This window comes from Netta rufina, assembly GCF_964035555.1.
Source record: "Netta rufina genome assembly, chromosome: 23".
NCBI classification, from domain to species: domain Eukaryota; kingdom Metazoa; phylum Chordata; class Aves; order Anseriformes; family Anatidae; genus Netta; species Netta rufina.
In genome coordinates, this window is record NC_140147.1 from 6,579,526 (window position 1) to 6,605,504 (window position 25,979).

Below are 25,979 nucleotides of genomic sequence, written 5' to 3' on the forward strand. Positions count from 1 at the left end.
ATGAGTCACTCCAAAGTGATGTCTCCATATTCTCAGTGAAATATCTGTATTGTGAGAAGTCACAATTACCCAGCAGCAGTCCTTTACACTCACTGACCATTGACTCGAGCAGCTCTGAAGATAACTGGATCTCCAGAATGCAATATAGGTGTTGGTATTTTTCAGGCAAGCCAGCACGCAGAGAGAGGACACAATCTCTTGCTCTGTAACTAGCTGCAGCACGATCTAGTTGATAATTAAGATGAATGGCTTTGTTCAGTTGCAGTATCTTGCAATGGAAGCAGGGTCCTCAGCATGGCCAATCCAGCAGCCAGAACATTTGTGCAGAACAAGGGGGAAATGGCACCCTCAGCTGGGAACCTGGCTCCAGGACCACCGTGTGCTGCTGACTTCTGGCTGCACCGGGGCTTCTGCTGCCTGCCCACCCTGTGGGGCATGGAGACCTGGGGACAGGACAGAGGCAGGGGTGAGCAGGTGGGGGGCTCTGCTGTGGGTAGAGGTGGCTGTGGCTGTGTTGGTGCACAGGGGGAAAGAGGACAAAGGTGGCCCTTAGAGTAGCCGTGTGTCGGACTGAGTTTTCTCTAGCTGAGGGATGCTAGGGGATGGTTCAGGGTACGCTGTGTAGGCTCTGCTTGCACTGCAGGACAGGGCACGTCCACCTCTGGTGGGGGTTGGCTTGCACAAGGGTTGGTCTGCAAGCCGTGAAGGATGCCATGAAGGTGCTGAGCACCTTCCATACCATATTCTGCGCTCTCTGCACTGAGTACAGCGGTGGCTTGAGGTGCCCTCTGGCTGGGGGCAGGGACGTTTGGGGCGCTGGGATCCCTCTGTGGTGTCCCCACCTGCAACGAGAGCCTGGTCGGGACAGGAGGCCAGGGGGCATCTGGGGGCCCAGCGAGAAAGTTTGAGGGTGTGGGGGGAACGGGATGCCCCTTATCCAACGGCACCACTGTCTGGGTGTGAGCTATGTGCGGGACACATCTCCAAGCACCGCCACGAAGCAGCAGCAGGCTGGACAGAAGCATGGCTCCAGCTGGCGAAGGGGAGCGCGGCGGCCCCTGGGGCCCCTCTCCTGCTCGTCCCACGGCCGGGTTAGGACGCGAGGTCCCCGCGGGTGCCCCGCAGCCCCCCACAGCCGCGGCGTGTCCGCGGGGGGCCGAGGGGAGAGCCGGGGGTCAGGCCCCGGGCCCGGCCAACACCTGCGTGCAGCGGGCCCGGGGCACGAGGAGCGGGGGGGAGGCAGCGGAGGCCGCGCAGGGCCGGGCCCCGCCGGGGGCCTCCCCTCCGTGCGGGCCGGGCCGGGCCGGGCCCCCCGCGGCCCCGCAGCCCCCGCGCGGCGCTGTCCCGGCGGCAGGGGGCGGCGCTGGGCCGGGCCGGGCCGGCGGCCGCCGCGCTCCCTCCCCCGCTCCCCGCCTTCACTGCGCATCGGAAACATGGCGGCGGCGAGGGACTGAGCAGCAGCGCCCGGCGGCCGCGCAGGTGAGGGGGGCGGCGGGGGACGGGTACGGCGCGGCCCGGCCCGGCCCGGCCCGGCTCGGCTCGGCCCGGCCGGGAGGCGCGGCGCTGGGCACGGCCCGGCCGGCACCGCCCGCGGGGATCCGGGCACGGCGCTGCCCGCGGGGTGGGCGAAGGCAGCGCGGCCCCAACGCCGCCCGCGGGGGCAGCCCGGGAGGCGCGGCCCGGCCCGGAGCGGAGCAGCGCGGAGCGGAGCGCGGCTGTCAGCGCGGCCCGGCCGCCGCCTGGCCCGCAGCGCCCCGGGCTGGCAGCGCTCAGGCCCGGCCCGCCCCGCGCTGCCCGGCCCGGCCCGGCCCTGCCCGGCCCCGCCGCCACCTGTTGGTGCCCTTGGGGGCCCGGCCCCGCTCCTGCCCCGGGCCGCGGGGGCTGCGGTGCCCTTGTCGGGCCCGGGGCCGGCTGCCCGCGGAGCAGCCCCGGGAGCTCGGGGCTTTGTTGCGCCCCCTGAGCTGGCTCCGGGCAGGGCTGGGCGAGGGGGCCCCGTTAAGTGCAGGGGGATTCGGGTCCCGAGCTGTTCCCGCAGCGCTTTGCGATGCCTCGCGTCGGCCCCCGACGGCCCGTGAGTGCTTTCAGCAGGCTGCCCGAGCCCCTGGCCCGCCCTGGTGCTGTGTGCTGCCCGCTGACACCCCGGGTATGAAAAGGGAGCGGGGACACGGGAACGTGCTGCCGGAGGTGCCGCAGGCTCCCGCTGCCAGCCCGCGGTGCTGCCTGACCCTGGCCGCAAGCCCTGGACGACAGCAGCGAGCCCGTGGTGCGGGGATGGACAAGGACAGAGCTGGGAGCAGGAGTGGGCATCGCGCACAAACCTGCCCCTGGGACGCTGCTGGCGAGGGCTGAAGGGCAGTCCCAGGGACTGGCCAGAGATATCCCACAATTACTGTCCTCGGGGGAGCATCTGCTTCTCCTTCGTAGCCCCTCTGAACCAAGGGTTTGAGCGGAGCTGGAATTCGAGCAAAATCGAGCTTTTCATGCATAGTAAGATGTTTAAAAATAAATACAGTGGCAGGCTGGCTTCTACCGCACGTTGCTCAGGTTCAATCCACACGCTCTTTGAAGCTCCGGTGTAAAACCGTGGCAGCAGTTTGGAGTCTTGATGACTGAAGGTAGAGATAATAAATCCAAGTCCGTGGCCTGTATTTTGGGTATGCTCAGTAACATCGGCTTTGGCCTTGGCCGTTTTAGGTTCAGCAGCTCTATACTGAACTTAATTATCTCCGTGGATAAAATAAGAAAGCAGAGACCCAGCTCCAGGGTACCCAGCTTTGATTTTTGGCTCCATTTCTGTTTACTGTTGTTGTTTATAGTAAACACTGTGCTCTGAGTGGCTGAGAACAGCCATGTGGCAGCTCCTCTCCAGCAGCCAGTAATATTGGGGAAAACGCTCTCCCGTATCACTTCAATTGCTGGAGTAACGGCGTGCGGCTGCCTGTGCCGAGCTGCTGGCAGAGGGACAGCTGCCTCCTCGCCTCCTCTCTGCCGGCCTCTTCCCTTTCAGGTGTTGCTCTCGGACGTTAGCTGGCCAGGGTGAGGTGTCCCAGCACACATTCTGGAAATATTTGGCGTACAGGGTGATAGTTTCATACCTCCCTTGTGCTTCAGAGCTGTCACCAGCAGCAGCTGGTGACTCGGCGCTGCTGTAGGGAACGGAGCCCAGCCTGTGGGCAGCCGGCGCTTGGGACGAGCTGCTGTGAGGGTCTGTGCTGCGTGGTCGGGTAGTTCAGGGTCTGCCCAGTAGATGGTATGAAAATGCAGACAGAAATAGGAAGAGACTTTTACAGTGGGCGAGATGGAAATACACACGGCTGTGCTATTTCAGATCTTTATTTTAGTAAAGGTTGAAGTGTGATTTGTTTTGAGAGAGAGACGTTGACCCAAGGTGCTCCTGCTTTAGCATTTACATCTTAGGAAATGACAGATCTGTGTCTTGATAATCCACTTTTTAGTCAAATATTTGGTATTAAATAAATCAGGTGATTAGCTAATTAAGAGAAAGTAGATGTAGAATCTAGAGCAGGCATGTGAGTGGCATCCCTGCAAGTTTTGAGCCTCAGTTCAGGTCAGTCTGTCTCCTCTACCTTGTTTTTCCTGTGTATAAAATTTTAGCAATATTTAACTCTGAGTCACTTGTCTGGAACCTTGATGAATTTTGCAGCACATTTGGTGTCTTTAAATGAAAGGTGATGTTAGGGTGTAAAATGCTGATATTATTCATCAACTGGCAGTATTTCAAACTAGGGTGTCAGTGCTCCAGGGGTTGTGTCCTTGCCTTATATTTAATTTAAAGGAATCCATAACGCTTTGTGTCATAGCCTCAGGCACAGTGTGCCCAGAGAGAACCTCAGGGGATCACGTAGTTCTTTCCCAATTCAGAGTAAGATCAGGTACAGATCTAAAACCCCTCCTGGTTAACGTTTCTTCCTTTAAGGCTTTTCCTGCTGGCCGTCGCGCATCCTGTACAGGTGCAACGCTCAAGCATCCTTGCTATTAGAGAGATTTTGATGCTGTTTAAGATAAATCTCCCTATTGTACTTTAAGCCTGTTCCTGCTTTTATGGTCAGCAGGGCACGTGGAGAACACTGTACTCCCAACATCTCTGCAGCTATATTCGAAGTATTCAAAGACTTTGCTCTCTCTTCCTAAGCTGATGTAGCTCCCTTTCTATTCTCTTTTCATATGGACTTGTTTTCTGCTCTGCTGATCTCTGCCCTTCTCTGCGCTCCGCTGTCGATCCGTGCTTTTCATGTGATGCTGTGGTCAGGCTGGGCTAAGCAGGACTGTATTAGCTGAGCTTCTGTGGAGCAGTAATAATGAGTGGGCCCAAACTATCGCATTTCAGGTATGTCTAAGTACCATTACGTGCAAAAGGAAGGCAGATCAGATGTTTGCATATTTGCACGCTGAACTGTGCTGTTTGTGGCAAAAGACTTGGCTTGCTCTGCAAACTCCTATTTGCAAAATCTGGAGTAGCATGTTAGCAGTGTGGGCTCACTGCTGGTGTAAGTTAAAACGTGGCATGTTTGGTTCCCTTAAAGCCATTATGCTTGCATCTAGCCCCCTGTCTCTCTTTTTTCTTCACTGAAACTGAAATTGAAATTCAGTTTGCAATGGGACAAGCGGATTTTGAGTCGTTGAGTTGCCCGTTTCTGTTTAAAAGCTTTCCCCATAAGATGACCAGGAGCGGTCCATGGGAAATGAAGCAAGACGCGCTGAGGACAGAGCAGTAGCTGCAGCTCCCACCTTCTTTTGCAAGGTTGTTAATCTCCTACATAAGTCAGAAACATCTCAAGGTAAAAAACATCCCCACAAGAAGTCTCTGGGTGCAATGAGACTGTAACTCCGAACCTCCTTCACCCCTGCCGTACACCCTGGTGCAGCATGTGCACTCCAAGCCATGGGACGTGAGCAATGTTTTATCCCAAAGATGGCAGGACCTAGTTCTAAAGGCAAGGTGTTGTGTGTTTTTTAATGTATTCATAAAGAACTCCTTTATTTCCAAGCTTAAAAAATATCTCACTGTGAAGACTTCCCTAAATTCTTGCTCAGTGTTTGAAGTGATAATGCAAATCTGAAAGTAGTGGGAAGCACGTGAGGTCTTCTGTCTCTTTATCACCAGTTTTTGCTAGGCTTGTTCATGGATCAAAGGAGACTCATTCGTGTCTAGTGGCCTGAGCTGGCAGTGTCAAGCCACTGAAGTGCCACCAAGCTGAAGGAGAGTTCAGAGCAGAGGCATCGCTGCTGCCTGCCTTGTGCTGAAAACTTTAATTCCTAGCAATCTCTCTCTGCCTTAAATTACTTTAAAAGAACAGCACAGTGCTGAGCTCTTTTACAAAGGTTTCTGACAGATGACCTCTGGCAGATTTAGATGCCGTGATATATGGCATTGCAGCCAGCAGGGTTCCTTCAGACACCTACCAAATGTTTCTGTGGCTGTAACAGGGATTTGAGCAGAATATATGCCTCAGCTTTCCTTTTGCATAGTCTTGTGGTTTAATGCAGACTCATCCTGAGCAAAAGTTCAAGGATTTGGCCGTGAATGGAAGGAAAAGATGACCATCCTGTTCTGCTGCCGCTGCTATTTGCATGGCAGCCTCATCCCAGAGGCCATGCAGGTCGGTGATGTCCTACAGTGCTGCAGATGAGCCCACCGGATCTTTTCTTCCTGAGATCTGACTTCATCGGGAGTGGGAAGTTGTCCTTGCGGCTCCCCTGTCTGGCTGGAAGCTGCTCGGTGGTGGTGAGGAGGCTGGAGCTGAGTCAAAATGGCCATTGCCAGCACGAGGGAGCTGGTGTGAGAGTTCAGCACAGGGCTCGTTGTTTTCCCTGCCACTGTGCTTGTGCCTCTGAAATACATACACCGTGCTCCATTTCTCGCTCAGAATTTTTTTTTGTGTGTGTGCTGTAAATCAAACAGTATTAGCACCAGCCAGAAGCCCACCTCCTCCTGGAGATACCTCCCCCAGTCGATGTGCTCCCAGTTACCCAGCTGCAGCTGTGTGTTCCAGGCTGACACAATGCGAACAGCCCAGAAACCTCCCCGCGGCTTGGTTTTGTTTTTAACAACGGAAACCGTAGGAGTAGATGCCAGTGGAAATTTGTGAAACGCCGCTTTTGCCCATTGAGAAAAAGACAACTTCTACCCCGCCTCGGCTCTGCCAGCGTTGTGCCAGAGGCTGCGTCGGGTCCCTTCCTCGTCAGGGGAGTGAGGTTGGTCCAGGTGCTGCGGGAGCTATGCTTCGTGCAGTTTGGTCAGGCATGCTGAGGGTGGACGTGGAGCAACGCCTCTGGCTTCCCCCTGTGTGCTGCTGACGTTTGGCTCTGGGGAAAGGTCCTGCTATGAAGAACAGCTGCTTTCCAGCAAGGACTGCATCCCTGCAGGAGCTGCAGCAGGAGGCTTGTGCTGTTTCTCTCAGTTTGGTGTTCGTGGGGTGCCGTGCAGGTCAGAAAACTGGCATCACTCCAGCCCACCACGGATGGGCACGGTGTAAGCGGTGCTGTTTGTCACATCTCCTGGCTGCCTTGTACACTGCCTGCATGAGGGAGTCCCGCGGTGCCTCTGCAAGTGCCAGCAGGACGCCGGCTTTTGTCCTTCCTGACCTCTCCATGCGCGACAGCCGCACCTTATCCCCTCTTTCTGGGCCTCTCCTTTCCTCCCCTGCTCCAAATAAGCCTCTGCCTCCTCCCCCAGCACTAACCCTGCGCTCAAGGCAGCGGGACGCGCATCCAGCTGCGTCTCCGCAGGCGGGGGCCGCGTGTTCCCCGGCCGCTACCTCCTGGCCGCTGGCAGCCGCGGCGGCGCAGAGCCTCCCGGGCTGCCTGCCAGCGCCGGCCCTGCCCACGGCCCTGCGGCCTGCAGCCCGAGGGAGAGGCCGAGGGGGAGCCCGAGGGAGGCCAGCGAGCGGCCTCCACGGGAGGCTTGTCCGGGAGGCACATGGGCAGCAAGGGATGGGGACACACAGAGCTGCTCCTAGGCCAGAGGCTGGGCTCTGCTCTGGCTCCCGGTGCTGTGCAGCAGATCCTGCGCAGCCAGGTGTCTGCCGAACCTCTCTCAAACGGCCGTCCCTCCCTCTGGCCTTGCCCGTGCTGAGCACAGGAGGCAGGAGAAGGTTCTGGCTGGCACGCGAGGAGCGTTACCCACGGGGAGGCACAGCGAGCAGGCAGAAAAGCTGATGAATTCTGATGTGGACAGAGGAGGAAGTTGCACCAATTCCACTTTCTAAAAATAAGCCGAGTTAATGTTCCCGCAGCCCAGAGGCTGCCGCTTTTTACATGCTGAGTTGTGTTTTTTTTGTCTTGTTGTGGCAAATTTAAAAAAAAAGACGTTACAGTCCATCAAAATGCTGCACTGCTTGTGCAATCAGATGTACACGCCAATAACAGGCTTGGTTATTCCAGTGTTTCTAGAAGTGACCTTGAAGGATTACCCACACGTAGTGTTTCCTAGAGGTTTCTCTAAGCTGTTCTTAAAGATTTTCAATACTGGTGATTCAGACTTGCTTCAGCAATCCACTCCAATGCCTGACTATTCAATGATTAAGAAGCCTTGCTTGGTGTCAGACCACTAAGGCTGTGTTTTGACCTCTTTGTTTTGGCATTTCACCTTCTCCCTGCCAGGCTGCCAAAGGGAAGAAAGATTCTCTAAATTCAAAAGCGATCATATGTCTAGGGCTTGGTCCTTCTTTCTGCCTTTTGCAGCAGTGTTCGAGTGCCTGCTGGCTCTTGTGTGCTGCTCTGTGTTTAACTACATGTGTGTGACACTCGGGGAGCCCTGGTCCTGACTCCTGTGCCGTGTTGGCCATGACTTGCAGACCATCATCGGTGCTGGTGTCAGTGGGAAAGCGGTGCTTGAGGTGAAAAATGTTTTACTGAAATTGTGCATCATGAATTCCCCAGTTGTCTCGTACTTCTATAGAAAAATGCACATCTCAAACACCGTACAAAGTTTTTTGTTAGTAATACATTTCATAAAAACCAACAGGATGGCATTAAAAGCTGCTGATAAAACTGTTGCTGAGAAGGAAAGAGCGGAATATTGTTATCTGTCACAGGGCTGGGTTTTGTCTCCTTTGCCTGTGGTTGAGCATTTTATGAAATACGCATTTGCTATAGAAGTTCATGATCTGCAGCTAATTTCCTATTGCTTTCCATGCTAAGATGGGTGTTTGCAGTATCTTCAAGGCATTACCATAACTTTTTCATTTCATTTGTTGATAAAATCGTTATAATGCATTTCAGGGAGAGGTCTACGATTGCAATAGGCTGTGATTTATTCAGAAAGGGAGGAAAAGGACTGAGGCACCCAAGATGAGAATTTCTGCCTTGCAAAGCCTGGCTGGGCTGGCCTGGGCTCCCAGGTTCCTTCCAGCTCAGAATATTCTGTGGTTCTGTAAGATTTCTGTACCTCAGTTATCCTGCTTCCTTGCTGTGTTTTCTGCCATCAGTTATCTCTGGGGCTCATGTCTTTACCCAGGTGTTGTTTTTGTGCTGGGAACGTGTGGCTGCTCCTGCACTCCTATAAGGAGAGGCAACAGACACGTGCAACTCCTTTACGGTGCCCTCACCTTGCAATCTGCCAGCTCCTGGAAAGAGTCAGCGCTGTAGTATTCAGTCTCGTGTATTAAAACTCCAATTTACTTTCCATTTCACAGAATCCCTTGGGGAAACTGTTCACTGTTGCATGGACCTAGAGCAAGTTTGCTACTGCCTGACCAGCAACGCCTGTCTGTGCGTGCGTACGCTTGCTCTGCATGTCCGGGGCTGTGGTGAGAGCTCGGTGCCGGTGGCCTTTCCGTGGCAGGGGTGGCCGCCTGCTCTGTGCCAGCAGCTGGCCCTGAAGTGCCCGGCACTGCTGTAGAGCAGCTAATGCAGCATGTGTGCTCTGCCCCCAGACATTAGGTTTTTTGTTAATTTAGTCTTAGTGGCTCTTACCAGCTCGGAAACAGTGTAATGCTTGGCTCCTACCTTGCTCCCTAGAGAACAAAGCTCACAGTGCCCTTCAGGTTCTTGGTGCCCTGCTCTGTGTTTCTGTCCTTGTGCACAGGTAACTCAGCATTCTGCCCTGTAGTAGGGTTTCTTCTGCAGGTTCTGTTGCATGCAGTTGGTGTGGTACAACCCAGAAGGTGTTGGTGACTGATGGCCGGTAGGTGCCAACTCCAGCCAGGTAGGTCCCAGCTCACTGCCCGCCTGCAGCCTGTCTCCCTCCCCAGAGAGCAGTAAGCCGCAGCAGGTGAGCAGTTCTGCTGCCTTGTCACACATCCCTGGAGGTGAGCATCACGTTGTCAGTTCAGCAGTCCCTGACAGGGTTTTGGGCTGACCACATGGTGCCGCGTGTCCCCAGCACGGCAGGAGCCCGCTGGCCGATGCCGGGGTCGCAGCTCTCTGGTGCTTGGCGGTGCAGCAGGGACGGGCTCTGCTCTGGCATCGCCCAAGCCCCCGCAGCGTACGGCTGGGCCGTCCTGCTATTGTTCAGGGATTACAGCAAGGCTGAGGGATGGCTTTGTTGTCTTGGCTCGCTTTCCATTACTCTGAGCTTCGCTCTCATCTTGTGTGCTGCTGGCACGATTTCTGTTTGTGGCCGTATACACTCACTTCTATCCACTGCGCCTCACCAGAGGACTCGGTCTGGGTCTGTTCGGTTATTTCATATTGTTGTCAGCTGGAAAATCTGTAAATGCCCTGTGATATTTTATGGCTTTATAAGCTGTACAAAATGTCCAGCAGGTAGTTTAATGTCTAGCAGATACTCTGTAAGAGTGCGTTTTTTTCATTAGCTGTTTGGCAGACTCTGAACATACTTTCATAGCTGCAGGATGGACTTTTGGTTCCTTGTGGTCATGATTTTTTTTTTTACATTGGCGTCTACCGTATGTACATGTTATTGCCAAAATAAGAGATTTAATGGTGTCTTGTACAGAGGACAGTGGAAGGCCTTGCAATATACTTTTTGTTTTCCAAACTCTTGGCCGTTCAGGAATGTAGCAACTTTTTCTTTACATAATCAAAAGCAATCTGTTCAGGGTTTCTTGCAGGAACCGGCTAGTGAATTTTCCTCTCTGGGAGTAATTCTCTGGGGATAACATTTCTCTGTACTGCTAGATTGCTCTTTCTTATTAAAATTTACAGAAGTTTTGATGAGGATTTGTTAGAATTCCTTTATTTCCAGAGTTTGCAGCTTGTAGAGGATATTTCACCTATTTCAGTAGATTTACAGTTTTGACTCCTGGGATTTTAGCTCCTTCAGTCACAGATGAGACCGGAGTTATACACAGGATAAAAATAGAAAGCAGTAATTAATACACATCCTCAGTGAGCCTGGCTCTTCTGGTCTCTCTTGACATGTTGCACTGCTGCAATTTCCTCTCCTTTTCCTACGAAATAGATGAATTAATCTCTCTCTACACGAGCGAGAAATAAAACAAAGAGGCTCGCTTCCTGCCCTTGTGCGCTGCTGCCTCGGGTCGCGGCGTGTTTCTGCAAGCTTCCCACACTCCGTGGCCCTGCTGCTGGGCATGGGGAGCAGTGGCACGGCCTTGGCCTCTCCCTCTGTCCACTGTCTGTCTGTCCATCCATCTGCCCAGGGCTGGCTGACCTGCGCTGACTCCCTTCTGCAGGAGCACACCTGGATTTGTGCAGCGGTGCTCTGCACCGTGAGGATGCGGGAGGGTTTTTCTCTCGCCTTTTGCAGGCAGGGCTGAGCAGTTGGAGCTTGTTCAATCCTGCTGCCCATTTGCACAGAAGGATTAGGGCTGCAGGGGCTAGGGGGAAGAGCTGGGCTCATCATCTCGCTCTCCAGCTTGATGTGGAGACCTTGGGGCATTTCTGAGCCCTAGGGAATGGCACTGCCTAGGGCTGGGTGAGGGATGAGAGCACCTGAGAGGCTGCTGTGGTGCCGAGCCATGCTTACAGGAACAGGTTTTCAGCGTGTGCTTTTTCCCAAGGGTTATTGCTAAGCACTCAATTTAACTATTAGCATCAGTTACAAAAGTAAAGCAGATGACAGGAAAAGGCAGCTCTAGGTTTATGTAAGCATTGTCTTCCCACATGCCTGCAGTACCTCAGCTCCCTAGAGAGAGCAGTGGTTTTGCCCCTTGCCATCAGGGCTGGTTGGCTTTCGTCTGCTCCCTGAGCTCCCATTTCCCTCTCTGCAGTTTTGGTGGAAACACCTGGCCCTGTGTACCTAGCCCTGGGGAGCGTCCTCCTCTGGGCTGGAGTACTTGGAAGTTGGAAGCTGATGTGGGGATTGGGTCATTTGCTTCCCCTCTCCTTCCAAGGCTCTCCTCACTTCCACTTCTGTTGTCCCCCACTAATTATCATCCTTTTCATATTTTTTTAATTCCCCCTCAACCTTCCTTTTCCGGCTTACTGTTTCCTGAGAATATTATGCTGAGACTTTATCAAACTTGCGTTATGAGAATTAGTTAGTGCAAAATCTTCATCCAAGAATTTTCGTATCCAGCTTGCAGTATCATTGCACAATCAATGGTGACGCTTCCAGCAGAGACACGACTGGAAGTCAGACCTTTCTGCTTCTGCTTGCTAGGGGCATGGGCATCTATTGTCTCTATGGAGCTAAGGTACATTCATTTCATTAATTAGTATTACAAATCATGGATGTATTTATCCACCTGATCCTTTCTTCCTGTTTCTCCCATCCCATAAGGAGCTTAGTTTTTAAGTAAGATATGACCCAGGATAGAATAAGAATAAGGCTAATCATCAGGGTTTTGTAGAGTATATGTAATGTGTGATAAACATAGGCTTATGAAGAGAGTGCGTGGTGGGGCACGTTTCTGCTGCCACCTGCATTCTGAGCGTAACTGCCCTCTGGAAAAGCTGCCACAATTCTCTACAGGACAGGCTGCTTGAGCCTGGTGAGAGAAGTTTGTGCCCGTGTTACAGCCAGATGACAGTGATATGGAAACGCTGCACTTCTTTTCTACGTGCTCCTGTTTAAAGTCTTATTTAAAGACCTTGAAGCATCCTGTTATATGCTTTTGTAGGGGGTGACTTTGTAATGGTCATGGGCAGAATCCCATCTGAAGGTCTTCTGTAAGCCATCTGCTTTCATTAATAGCTTTTGGATTTGGCACACAGCACAGTGCAGATTAAAATAGCCACATTGCTGCAAAACTTTCTGTACTGAGTTCAGCCCCTGTGCCTGTGCCACAGAGCGTGTCGGTGTGCGCCCTGCTCTGCACCGCTCCCAGGTGGGGCTCCCTGCCTCTAGGGTGTCAGGATGTGTCCATAACACGGCTGGGGTCGGGGACTGCAGAGCACACACACGCCTGGTAACTTCTCTTGTCTGCTTCGAGGTGACCCCAGGGGCTGGGCTGGGTGTGCTGGCACGCTGCTCAAGGCAGCTCCCGCTGCTGTCGCCCAGCCAGCACTCTCCTAGGGGCAGATGAGTGACTTGGGGCTGTGTGAGCCCTACTGACACCAAATAATTACAGCCCAGATGGCTCAGTCGCAGAAACATTAGCCTAGGGCACGTGGGGCAGGTTCAGTTCCCTGCTTTGGCACGTTCTCCCGTGCAGCACGTTTTAAGTCCTTCGGTGCTCTGTGTGTGAAAGGGGCCTCACCACTCCAAAAGGCCTGCCCCCAGCGATGGCTTCTGTCACAGCGCATCTGGGAGAGATGCTGCAGGAATGGTGGCGGTGTGGCTCAGAAATCTCCACTTAACACCAAGAAACAGAAACCTCCAGTTTTCCCAAAGCTCCTTAGGGAGATTTATGATGAGCCATGCTCTCGACGGCCTTGCTGACTGCTGTGCCTGAAGCCTTCCCCGTCCAAGGAGGAACAGTGGTGAGGCAGAGGCTGAAAGCCAGCAGCAGGACCAGCAACAAAGGCATCTGCTGGAGTAACTCAGGAACATAATGAAGCTTCGTTAACCCAGCCCTAATGAGAGGGATTGGTTCTGTATGATTAGCCTAAGTCTGCTCCGTACAGCCACCTTTGTGGTGGGCCATCCCCGGCCTCCTCAGCCCAGGGCTTTGCTGCAGGCCTCAGGCCGCGCTGACTTTGCTGGGCCTGGGGGGGGGGGATGCTTAGATCTTGCACCATTTTGTTGTGTTTGTTTTCTTTAAGAAGCAAAGCAAAACCCAGCTTAAAGCAAAAGAGTTCTAATTTTTCTAGGTTTAATGTGTGCATTTCTTGCAGTGGTCGGATCCTGCACCCGTTCTCAGGAGGATTTGAAGGGCCAGCTTTCTCACTCCCATTTCCATCGAAATGGCAGATGCGCAGCAGGCCGGCTTTAACTCCCAACTCATCAGCAGAAAAGTGTGTGAGAAGATGAAACGTGGTTTATAGGGGCTTCCTATTAGCAGTCTCAAGCCAGACTTTCTAAACTGGCTGTTTGTTGGTGTTTTTTTGTTTGTTTGTTTGGTTGGTTGGTTGTTTTTGTTTGTTTAAGTTCTTTTCTCCCTCTGCTTCGCAGCCTGGATATCCGGTTCCTAGAGTGTACAGAAAGTGTAGATTTTATTGCAACCTTTTGAAACTTCATGGAGAGCAAGGTCTGTTCACAGTGACACAAGGCAAGATGTTTCTATTTTGAGCCAAGGCCCACACTGTTGGGTCTTTTTTTTTTGAGAGAGAGAAATAGAACAGTATTGGAATCCTGCAAGGTTTTATTTAATTTCCTTCACAGTCTTGAGAGGTGGTAACTCCTGCAGCCTCCCTCGTGGTGGTGAGTGATTCCTTCCAGCGGTCTCTGGCTTTCACCCCCATCCTGAGCTGTTGGCTTTCCCTTGAACTTGCCTCAGCAGTGTCTGATGATCTAGCTGTCATTTTCCAGGAGACTGACCCATCTCCTCTCCCCTCCAACCTGAAGGTGTTCAGGAGGAAGTCATAAAGTTGATATTTTCATTGTAGAGACACGGCCTATCCAAGTTTTTTACATGTTCTTTTCTCTCTTAAAACATGTTCTCCCCTGAGACTTGGCTCGGGGCTAGAGAAGTGTATTGCTTGTGATCACATCTTCGAGACACCTCAGTATCTTAACATCTTTCACAAGAATGTGTTTCTGAAGAGCCAGTCGTGAGGTCTGGAGTTTATCAGTCCACTTCTTACATGGTAGAAAGATAAAATTAGTTCCAGAGAGAGAGAGAGATGTTGGAAATGACACAAAATCCTCCTGGTAAAAAGAGAAGTAATGGTTTGCAGCCATCGGGTATTTCAGATCACACGAAGGGATCAGTACTCCAGATGGAAATACTGACATTCATTGTTACAGTGTTTCTTTGAGAAATTTCCTAGCATGAAGCATAAGGACCCTTGAGACTTAACAAGGGGAGATGCTCCCAGAGGTACTGTCGCTCCATCAGCCTGCGCTCACTGCTGCCAAAAGGCAGCTTTGCACAGACAAGAAGAAATAAAACTCCAGGCTTGTCCAGGAGGACGATGATAAGGAGGTGGAAGGAGATAAATTCTGGCTCACCTCTTCAAAATTTGCAGCTATTCCCTCTTGAGAGCTTTCCTTCCTGGTCCAGCACAAGCATGTTCGTGTTGCTGCATTTCAGCAACTGGCTGTTGCTGGCTCCTTGGAGGCTGGTGTTCATGGGCTGGGAGCTGTCTGCTCCATGATGGTTTTAGACCAGCAAAACTTGTGGTGTCTGCAGGTCAGGCAGAAACCTGAGGAGCTAAGGCTGGTGGGAAACTGGAAGAGGAAAGAAGTGCTATAGATCGCATGCTCTCTTTTTCCAAGGAGGCTGGATGTGCTTTTCTCCACTTAGAAATTAAAATTGGTTTAAAAAAAAAAAGTGATAGTAATGGAGCAGGCTGGCATGGTTATATACATGGTTGTACACGTCTACTGATCAGGTCTCCGTGCCTGGTTTCCTGGTCAGGTTTGGAGGAATCTGGCCGCAGTGTGCATGCGGGGCAGCTGGGCTGGAGCAGGAGCCGGTGCCACGGGGAGCACTGCCCTGGCACCGCCGCGGGAGCTCCTCGGTGATAGCCCCTCGCTGTGGGCACGTAGATAATGTTTGATGGAAGGATTCCCCTGCAGAACAATCAGTGGAGGCAGAGGTTGTGAGGAGGGGGTTTTTACCAGCTGGGCCTGTCGTGGTGCTCAAGAGCCGTGCTTTTGGCAGGGGGGATCAGTGACTGCAGGCATTTTGCATTATGAGAAGCCCTCGGGACTCTCTTGTAGCTGTCCCATGGGATCTCCAAGAAGCGTCATTCTCACAGTCCTCTGGCAATACGCAGAGTTTTCTTTTCTTCATGACCTTAAGCTGTGGGGTATGTATCCACCCTACTAAAACCATTTTTCAGCTTCACTGTTGGTAGTTTTCTTCCTCTTCTCTCTGAAAACATCTTGCCTGCTGGCAACTTCATTGTCCAGAGAGGTCTGAAGCTTGGCACACTGTCAACAAGCCTTCAGTTACCCATTCAATCAAACATGGTAGCACTGTGAACTGACTTGGCTTCCATCCCAAGGTTCACCATAATCTTCCTCATATAATAGGAAGTCCAAACAACCCTAGGAAATAATTCAGATGCAAGTGGTGCGTTTAGTGGAATAAAGAAGTGCCTAGAAGAGGCACTAAGAATCTCAGCTATAACTCCTTTCATAATTATGCACTCTAAAGGAACAGAGGCTTTGTAGATAAAGAGATTACATGCATTTTATGAGGTCTGTATAGCTGTGACAGTACCTTCCATCCACATTTTTTTTACTTCTTGTTTTATTGACATCACAATTGCAATGTTTAGTGCAAGAATATCACAGAGCAGGCTGCCCACAGCCCTTGAGGTCCCTTGCAATCTGGCACAGGTAAATTGAATCATCCTCCCCTTAGGGATGATCAGATTTTTTGGTAAGAGCAGTGGTTGGGGGGGGGGCAGAACTTAATTAGATTAAGGAGCTGTTCAACAACGCTTAGGATGAGGACTGCACAGTGTGTGTGCTGAGCAAGCGACAGCCTGAACCAGAGCCCTGGGATATCCTTCCCAGCTTCCTAGCTGCTGCCTTTATTTTTACACATCTTTCTGCAACACTGACATAGAGAAGAACAGGAAAAAGAAAAGTAAAATACACCCGAGGTGTACATCTTGATGCAAACAATTCCGGGGGCAGCGGGAAGGTGGCAGAGCTGCGCCTGGTGTGCTGCCTGTGGCCAGGTGTCAGCAGCCAGGTGGGAAGGCACGGGCACAGCTTCTCCTTGCGAAGGGCTGCAGGTAATGCAGTGGTGTGCTGGGCAGGATTTGACTGGTCAGCTTTGGAGTGAAGCATGAGTACCAACAGCCTGTGCGGTTCAGACTTTCACATAGTTAGAAGTGCTTTTCTGCTTTGAATGTCTGTGCCCTTTTTTAATGTTACTGATTTCCTTGTCTTGATAACATTCTCCATGATGAAGCTGTATGTCTGTTAGTTTCCAATAAACAACAATTCCTTCTCCCGGGTACATACTTGTTATTTTTTTATAGATTATAGATTTGCCCTGCCGCAATGTGGAGAGGATAACTTGGAGTCCCCAATTCACTATTTTCATGCCGTTCATTATTTTATATGCCTCTCTGGAGGTCTCTCTCCTTTTTATTACTAATCAGATGTAGTCTTTTAAATCCTTCTTTGTGTGATAGTTCCATTTTACAAAAGCTGAACTAGTTTATATCAACTCAGTTGATGTGATCTTACTGATATCAAAGGTGTTTAACAGCTGCGGTCCTGTGTACTCGTTGCAAGCTGAACTTAAATTGTGTCAAGCTCTACGCTGCTTTGCTATGGCAAGTGGGAATGTTTGTTGCAGCTGTCTTTAAATTTAAATTTGGATGTCTTAAATGAATTAAATATGAACATGAATAATGCAGCTGGTAACCTAGCCTTTCTGCAATTAAATGCAAACTTTTTCATTTTGTCTCTATGCTTCCAGGTTTTGATATGCTGCAGTATTTGTACTGACTTTGCTGTCTTGTAGGAATGATGGGGAACTAGAGCTCATGACAGTTCAGTAGAGCCGTTCGCACTTTTGATATCTTGGTGAGTGGAAGTTGTTTGGAACTGTGAAAAAGGCACCTTATCTACTACAAAAGACAGCAAATAAGTTGGTCTACTAAAGTTTTAAGGTAGCATCCCATTTAAACGAGTTTGTACTTTGATATGTCCTTTCAGGGCGTGAATTCTGGAAACCAGCACCACATAAAACTGTGATCTGTGGTTGCAATATTACCTTGATAGCCACAAGTATGAGAAATACAGGTTTTGACAATGAAGGGAGTTTTAATTCTGATATGCATTTTTGTAGAAGTGGCAGGGTCTGGAGACAAAGTGTTACAGCATGTGCTGGGCTGTCTAAATCTCAGCTGCTTCACCTGATTCAAAAGTGGGATTGTCCCCTCAGTGACACTGACCCAGCCAACAGGTTCTCCTCAGGTGTCTGTTTTGTCTAATGCCTTTAAGAAAACTCCTGTCTGTGTGAACAGCCAAGTTTTCCCCTTTGGATACTGAGTTGTAGCTTCTGCTGTTTATTACTGTAGGATTTTCTCAGTCTTGGATTCCTGAACAGTGTAAAAGACCACATACATGTACATCCGTACCACGTTTCTTCCTGCCCTGCCCATTAACTTGCCCATTCTGACATTCACTTTCTTCTGTCTCAGCTGAAGTCTGTTTTCTTCACAGGGGTGTTTCAGGCTTGCTAAAGACTGTGGGGTGATTCTACCTCTCTTCTGACTAGATATCGGCAAAATAAGATTATAGCCTATTTCAGGTTGGAAAAAACTTCGGGAGTTTGCCTTGATTTTTCCCCAACTCAACATTTACATCTCATTCTCTTCCACAACATGAGATCTTACTAGGAAGCTACGTATGGTGTCTGCTGAGGGTCTCGGCAGTTGTCTTCATGCTTTACAAATTGTTGGGTCTCTCTCCTTACTGTCTGAGCAAGGACCAAGTGTGGAGTTATTTCATCTTGCCTGCTGAGCTTTGGTCTTCCACAAATGGTGTCTGAACATCTTGTACACACTCATGAATTTCTCCTGCAAGTGTTCCTGCAGGGAAGGGTTACACATCCCTGCCGGGTAGGGCTCTGAAGTACTGAGGCTGAAGCAGCTTTTCAAAAGCTGTCTGAGTGGTGCAGAATGGGTGGTCCAGCGCCAAGTGGGTGAGATTTATGGGCAGCATTAGGTGCTGCAGAAAGTCCAGGTCCACAGGAGCCAAGCAGACATCAGTGGTGCAGAGCCAGAGATGGGGAATGCTTGTCTGCTGCCTTTATGTAACACCTCGCGCCCTGGGGTTTATGGCTGGAGGACTTTTCCTGCCGTGACTGCTAGCTTTTAATAAAAAAGACAGATTAAAATTATGAAAAAAAAAAAAAAAAGCATTAAGTTGTAAATAAGCTTTCACATGTTGATTGCTTTCAGGCATTAGAAGGGAAAGAAACTTTACTCTTTTCATAAGTATGCAGAAACACACACACTATTTATGAGAGAGGCAATAAGAGACTACTGTGTACCTTTTGCTTTAGATTAAAAATCAGCTATTCACTTTTTTTTTTCCTTTAGTCTTATTTCAGAGTTTTGCTCAATGTTGCCAGCACCGCACCTAAAGACCGTAGTTTGCAACGTTTGTAGAGAAATGAAGAGTTTAGCTTTCTATTAGATGTGGGAAAAGGCTGTTTTTCAAAATCAAAACTTGTAGTCTGTCTGGATCTGTAAAAAGCCCTGTAAGCAGGAAACTCAGCATAGCGTCCTGGTACGGCTTCCTCTTACATCCTTCAGCCTGACTGCCCCACTGTGAACAAAATGGAATTATATTGACACAATTAATCTTTAATTAGTTAGTGTAGTGTCAAAACATGCTTTTACTAGCTTTCCTAAGGGCTTGTTTGTGGCTTAGCCATTCATTTAGATATTTTCTGGTGGGGTTTGCCAGGGCTGGGGCTTGCTGCATTTGGGAGGCGCTGCCCTGCGCAGTGGCTGTGTGGGAGCAGTGGCCTCCATGCGTGTCCAGAGCACACCTAACGGCTCCCATCTCCAGTAACACTTGCTTTTAACAAGAATGCAAATGTGTTTTTTTTTTGTCAGGGACAGTCTGGCCAGTTTTCCTCCAATCAGGAAAAAAATACAATGCAACTTGGACAATCGTTGCAGTAGTAATAGCAAAAATATTTCCTGGGTCATTGTCCAATTTCTCATCCTTATTACCCAGAACTGCTGTGAGCAATTTGAATTGCAAGTGGCGAGCTGGGGATTGCGGTGCTGCTTTGCCAGAGTTAATGTTATGTTTCCATGTGTTTTCTTTCATAAATTCCAGCTTTGCCTCCCTTTGTTAGTGAGCAAGAGCAGCCCCCCTTCCATGTGCACACTTGGGACCTGCTGTATAGTTAGCACAGAGACTGGCATATGCTCTTCTTGCTTATTTATGCTGCTCCCACTACCATAAATTTGAAGCTCTCCACGTATTGGAGAAAGGCTTTTAGTTTCAGTGGGCTTGAAATGAATTGTCTGTATTCAGTAGGAGGTGTTTGTGCAACCTGGGGTGAAAGAGCATCTATTTTCTCCCCGCTGTGTAATTAGTTAATGTTGCAGATGATTGTATGCTCCAGAAATGGGGAATTTTCTCATGTTTATTTCTTTTATCCTAGACATCTTCAGTTATCTAAAATCAAGCCAGTCCCAGGATAAGGACAGCAGCAGGTGATATAATGCGGAAACCAGGCCCTCAAAAAGGTGAGCGGTGATGCTTGGCACAGACAAAGGCCCGTTAGCGAGCTGCTCAGACCAGAGGACGGAGCACAGCAGACCAGGTGGCCAACCTTGGGGAGGGTGGGGGGACGTGCTGGTTGTAGGTGCAAACAAAGCTCTGACGAGGGAGTTTCTCATCTCTGGCAGTGTGCAGGGAATGCTTCCATCAGTTCCCCACCGGGAGCCGGTGTGCCTGCGGCAGCCCCCAGGATGCCCGGGCTGGCCCCAGGGGTCCCTGCAGTGGTGGAGCCCACCCGGCAGCCCCACCGGCCTCTTCCTTCCTCATCTTCCTGCAGCAGCGGTCGGGGAGCGGAGGGTTGGGCACTGGGGGAGCCCTGGTGGCCCTGCACACCCCCGCAGTGCTGGGGCACGATGGCAGGCGGGACGCTGCTCGCGGAGCTGCTGCACGCACCATCTGCTCGTGCTCCCAGCGTGAGGCAAACTGCTGCTCTGCTGGCACAAGCCTCCCCCTTTCTAATGAGGCATGAAACCAAAGACCAGCCTACCTCGTGGAGATGAAATTCATTACAGGCACTTACCTCTCGCAGCCTCGGTCTCTCGTCCCCTTGCCCGCAGCTGCGGCGAGGTGCTCAGGACAGCCACACGCCCACTCCCCGTGTCCCGCTCCCCCAGATGAGAAGGGCCCTGTCAAGCAGGCTGCCTGCAGCTGAGCCGCCTGGACCTCGTGGTTAAAAAATAATATTGATTTCCTTTAGTGTTGTTCCATACATGTGCATTTGACGGGAGTGATCTCATCACATGCGCTTCAGAGCGTGGGGGAAGGGAGCGCAGCAGAGGAGAGTGCATCCTCCGCAGTCCTTTGTTCACATCTGCTGCATGCACACAAGGCTTATCACAGGAGATTTCTATGCTCAATTTCTCTCCTTCCTTTATTTTTTTTTAAACGTCTCCTTTGCTTCTCTGGTGGTTCATCTTACAGAAGCATTATCCTCTTCCTAACGCTGCTTGTCCTTTAATGAAGTGAAAATAAATGAAGGAAAGCGGGGAATGGGGAGAGCATGCTGCGAGGCAGCTGGAGGGCTTGGCAATAGAAGAGGCAGGTTGATTAGTCAGCAGCACGGCCGCGGACCTGGCTGCCTGAATTTAGCCCCGCACACAGCTTGTCCTCTCTGCCTCGTGGAGCAGGGTGCCGCCAGGCAGCGTGACCTGTGCTGCGAGCGCTCTGCCGTGTGCTGCAGAAGCAACACCTGTATTGTGTGCAGATGGGCTGCTGTCCTACTTACCTGCTTTTCCAGTAAGGCACTGAACTTTTTGCCTTTTTTTTTTTTGATTTGCCTCCAGAAATTCTTGCATTTTTCCTCTTTTTCTGCTTTTGCTGTCTGCTTGATGAGGATTTTGCGTGGTAAAGGTTAACAATAAAACATAACTTCACCTGCAGAACATGGCAATAGGCAGCTCCAAGCATACAGAGGCTGCTACAGAGCTATCCTGAGCAGAGTGTTTCTCATCATGGAGGCTTTTCTTTTTGTTGCATGTATACCTTGTGTCCTTTTTCTTTGTTCTCATCAGGAGATAAGCAGGGTACTGTCTTGGAAGGGAATGCAGTTTTAGGAAGGGTTTCCTTCCAGCTTTTTCATTTATTTGCCTCTCTCTGAGGAGACTCTGGCTGGTCCTGTGGCCATACTGCATATGGCCCTCTTGATCCTTTAAGGGATGAAATCTATATTAAGTCTTGCTGTGCATTTTACTGAAAAGAACATGTCATGAAGAGAAGACTGCTAAAATAATGGTCCAAAAGCAATTTTAAACACCTTAAGATTATCCACTTAGCAGCAGCTCGTGGCCTGCCTCTTTCAGCTGCTTCTCCAAGATTTCAAAACTTTTTCTGTGCTTTTTCTGTTTTCTTTTTTGTTCTTTCACAAGTAGTTGCTTTTCACGGGGACAAATTTTCTAGGGCACTACCAAATTCTTTTTTTTTTTTTTTTGGTTGGTTGGTTTTGCTTATAGTAGCCTACAAAATGCCTTGTAAAATAAATGAGCAAGACTGTAGCAGCTAAAAGTGCTTGTGGGTGCACATCCATCAGCCAGCAGCACACAGAGGAGCCCACGACGGGCCGCTCACTCGGTGCAGGCTCTGCCATGGCACGCTGCTCTGGCATCCCTCTGTCTGGCTGAGGGCTGCCAGAGGGGATGAGCATCGCCTGTTTCTGGCTGAATCTGTCTTCCAGAGAAGTCTTGAGAACTTCTTTTGCCCAAAGCTCTCATGATGAAGACAGCTCTGACGAGATGTCCATCAGAGCCAGGGCTACGTTGCTGCTCTGGCCTGTGAGGAGGATGCTGTGGAGCCTGATGCTGTCCCTGTCGGGGCACTGTGCAGACGCTGGGAGAAGTGCTGATGAGCCCCAGCACTGGAGAGTGCCGAGGCTTTCGCTCCCTGTGTGTCTTTGTGCACTCGTGGCTGGCCGCAGCAACCCAGAGGCAATGAGTGAGCTGCGATTCAGGCTCCCCGTTGGGGTGCATGGCATGCATGCCAGTCGCTTTTAGTGACTCTGGCTTTTGTTTCTCTGGAGCCTTGATAGCTCTTCATATACTTTAAATGATGAAGATCTATCAGTTTGCTGTTTTTCACCTTTTTGCTTGCCGTGGCAGAAGAATATTGGTTGGTGAGGACTAGGCAGAGGCTGCAGTGCAGAGGCCTGGTGTCAGGTCTTCTAAGCTGTGTGGAGGAAGGAGATTTGGACAAAATCTCCCTGCTCTGGGCATAACCTGTGTTACCTGGGTGTGTGTCAGCAAGAACAGGGAGGTCGTTTCTCTCCTTTGAGGTGGCCCATGCCTGCAAAGCAGATGATGCGAGCTGCTAGTGTTGAAGAGAGCATTAGCTGGCTTCCCTCACTGACATGAATGCTTTATTTCTTGTCTCAGCCATAGACTGGAAAGATGGTAAAAAGCACAAGTACAGCCGCCCGTCAGAGTCTCCCTCCCAGTACCAAGGTAAGACAGCATGCTTCCCTTTCCCTTCCTTTTCTTTCTAAAAGCTTATGGAGTTGGCTTGGATCTGGGAAACTACGGTGTGCCAAGTTAGTTTACAGATTAAAAACTGCTTTTGGGCAGTCCTAATGTGTTTAACTCTGACCACAGTCAGCAATTGCTGAGAAGATGTCAGGGCAAGCACTCGGCTAAGGCAGCTCATTCTGAAATCAGGCAGGATCGAATAGCTGTTTCTTCCTGCCCAGCCGTGCATGCCAAATGGGTGGCTCTGCCACGTTTTTACACGTGTCCAGGATGTAGAGAGCTTCTTACTTCTGCATGAACTTCTCTTGGCATTCACGGCAGCGGCTGATGCCTGTGGTCAGGAGCGCAGCGAGGCAGCCTGGCACAGAGGCAGCGGGGTGTCCCTTTGGGCAGGGCCGATGTGCTCCCGTGCAGGGCACCTGCGGGTTGTTCAGGAAACTGCCAGCTCCTGCTGTCTGCTGGTAGGGATGCAGGTAACTTCCAGTTTTATGGAGCGTATGCAAGACTTGTATTTTACTTATATTTATCTTAGGAAGGTGATGTCCGTATTTCCCACCAAGTACAGAGCAACAAGAAGCTAAATGGTTTCCTGAGCTGAACAGCTGAACCACTTCTAACAGGAAGCTTGTGTTTGCCTTCATGGAAGGCACTCCTGTGTTTCTGAGAGCCCCTGTGAGGACCAGAGTGGTTGCAGTGCCTTGGGGCTTGGCTGTCCCAGACCCTGATTCAGGGTGGTGGCTGCCCTCACCATTCTCCTTTGGGGCATCTGACCTGTCCTTACCTACCTTGTACTGAAGTCCCACAGATCACAGTTTGGGAAGGTCCTTTTCCAAGGGGAGGCAGTTCTTTAACATCTCAGATAAAGTCCTGGGCCCTGTGTCACCCCGTGCAGAGCTCCAGGTTACATTACAGGGTGCTGTCACAGCTCCCACGCGCTCTGCATAGTGTCCCCACAGGGCATTAGGTGCTGCACTACTTTTTCCTTTTTGCTGCACTGTTTGCAGATGCCGGAGGACTGGCTGCTGTTCAGAGGCAAGTGGAACTTGAGATGGAGCTTTCTGTGAAATTCAGGGGTGTACGCTCCCATCAGTACTCATGCACAGCAGTCTCCACACCTCACTGCATCTCAGGGTTTCAGAGCTGAGGAGGAACTACTGCAGACATGCTTCTGTGTTTGCGTGCGCTCAGTGGGCACATGGCATAACAGCAGAGATCAGACATCAGCTCCCTTCAAGAAACTCTGATCAGAGAATCACTTACCGCCTGCACAGAGCTTGGCTGCACGGCAAGGGGTGTGAAACTGCAGCAGCTCTCTGGCACGAAGCACCCTGCCGTCCAGGCTGGAGGGATTTCTGCTCAAAGCTAAAATTGAATGGGAACACCTCTGAGAAGCAGCAAAGCAGACAACATGTTGGTGTTTGAAATCTATTAGTTTTGGCTCACACATTCTTGCATTTCTTGTGAGCAAGGCAGTGAGTAAGCAGTATCGTGTTATCAGCTGTAGCTGTTACTGATGGAGACCGTGCGGCCAGACTGCCAGCGGAGCAGAGTGCCTGGAAAGTAACGCGGGTAGGAGGTGCAGGAGCTGTGCCATCACACTGGGAGAGCTGGCCCCTCAGAAAGCTGCACCCTGTTGTTGGGGACAGCCACTGTCACCTTTGGATCTGCGAGCACAGCCGATGCTCTGCTACTTTTTGTTCTGAGTTGGCTCCGACTGTGCTGCTTTCATGTGCTGCCTTGATGCTAGTTAGCAGACACACATATGGGCTGCAGACCTTAATGGGATGCCTTGATCTGGGTAGGGCACGCTCTCCTTCACAGATGTGACCTGAAACACACATGTATCATTTCAGTGGGATTGATGACCCCTTGGGAGCTGAAATGCTAATGGAGCCCAAACCAGACTCGGTTAAAGATATAAACAGAAACTCCATTTAAATTCTGGGCAACAGATCAACATTAAATGCAACATGATGAGAATACAAACACAAGGGTGCAGAGTTGCATTGTTCACAACTACTGTAGTTTGACCCCTTGGGTGTGTGGAGTGTTTTGTTTGTAGTAAATATTTTTAAATGTTAAGACATCAGAGCCCCAATCTGATGCTCTGCCTGCAAGTAATATCTTTCTTTGGCATTAGCACACAGTAAGGCACTTTCCAAAGGCAAGCAAAAGTGACAGGCAGTTGTCCTTAATAGGCATTTTCACAGCCGACTTACAGGGAGCTATACAGGTTTATAATCCTTGGCTTTTGTTTAGCTCACAACTGTAATTACAGCGACGTGGTGTTTCTCATTAAGTGTCCTTCTCTTGTTTCTGCCTGAAAAGAAGATTTGATGTATGTTTTACTGAGGAACACGGTCTGGCCAAACAAATGATCCCTCCAGTCTGTAGGGGTATGGTGTGCTCTGCAGCAGAGTGGCAAAAGGGGAGGCAGAGACGAGGGAAAACAGAGGGTGATTGTTGGACCAGGAGGGCATCTTGCAGATAGTGCTGGAAGCTGGCAGCAAGCAGGGGAGCAAGCACTCCCCTTTGCTTTTCGGGGCAAGAGAGGCTGTCAGTCCCTGCAGACAGTTCTGTCCTTGGCACCCCTGCCCTGTCACCAGAATGAAATGCTGGTATTGCATGAAGCAAAGCCGCTTACTGGGAGCTGGAGAGAAGCCACCAGTGTTTTTTGACCAACACTCAGAAAATATTCTGCAGTGCTGTCTGCCCAGGCCAAATAAGAAGACAAAAACACCCTGTCTCCCCACGGCGAGACACCCGGTTTATTGATGTGTGTCAGGGCTCATTCTCTGCTCCCTGGTTAAAAAAGCTTGAAGAATCTCCTCCTTTTTTCTGTTTTACTGTCAGCTTTCCCTTTGTTGTAAAAGCCCAACTTTTGTTGTGTTATGCCATTTTCCTCTTCCTGCATTGTTAGGTTGAAGTTGATCATATTTGGTTATGTTTTAAAGCACTTTGAAATTCCCAGTTGAAAAGCATTGTATCATGAGCTAAACATTTTTCCTGAAATCATCTAAAACCATTCCAGCATTCTGCGAAGGGAGCTGTGCTGAGGCAGAGGTGGTGCCCTCTAAGCTCAGTATACATTTTCTGTCCCGTTTTATGAGTAATCCTGGAACAGACGTGCAGCCTCTAATTGTGATTGTTGTGCTCTTTTTACGGAAAGAAATTACCCATTGTAAGCAGAGAAGGAAGGCGGGTTTAACTCCGCTGTATATCCTCTGTCTTTTTGTTGGGGTTCAGGGTCTTTCTGCTGCTCCTCCTTTTCTTTGCAAAAGAAGTCATCAGAAATGTGAGCTGTTAGTAGCTGCAGT

At 50.5% G+C, this 25,979-nt stretch overlaps 1 protein-coding gene across 6 annotated transcripts in view; it reads left to right on the forward strand.

The window, feature by feature from the left end:
- The first annotated feature begins 1,381 nt into the window (after positions 1 to 1,381).
- Positions 1,382 to 25,979, forward strand: part of SCMH1 (Scm polycomb group protein homolog 1) — a 70,163-nt gene continuing 45,565 nt past the window's right edge. For 5 of the 6 annotated variants that reach the window (XM_084300608.1, XM_084300611.1, XM_084300610.1 and 2 more), the window contains exons 1-3: positions 1,382 to 1,479; positions 19,590 to 19,674; positions 22,573 to 22,641. In XM_084300608.1, the coding sequence (XP_084156734.1) occupies positions 19,650 to 19,674; positions 22,573 to 22,641 (94 nt within the window). In that variant the 5' untranslated portion in view covers positions 1,382 to 1,479; positions 19,590 to 19,649. Of the gene's footprint in view, positions 1,480 to 8,323; positions 8,396 to 19,589; positions 19,675 to 22,572; positions 22,642 to 25,979 lie in introns of those variants that run through there. The other variant, XM_084300609.1, reaches the window with a different exon arrangement.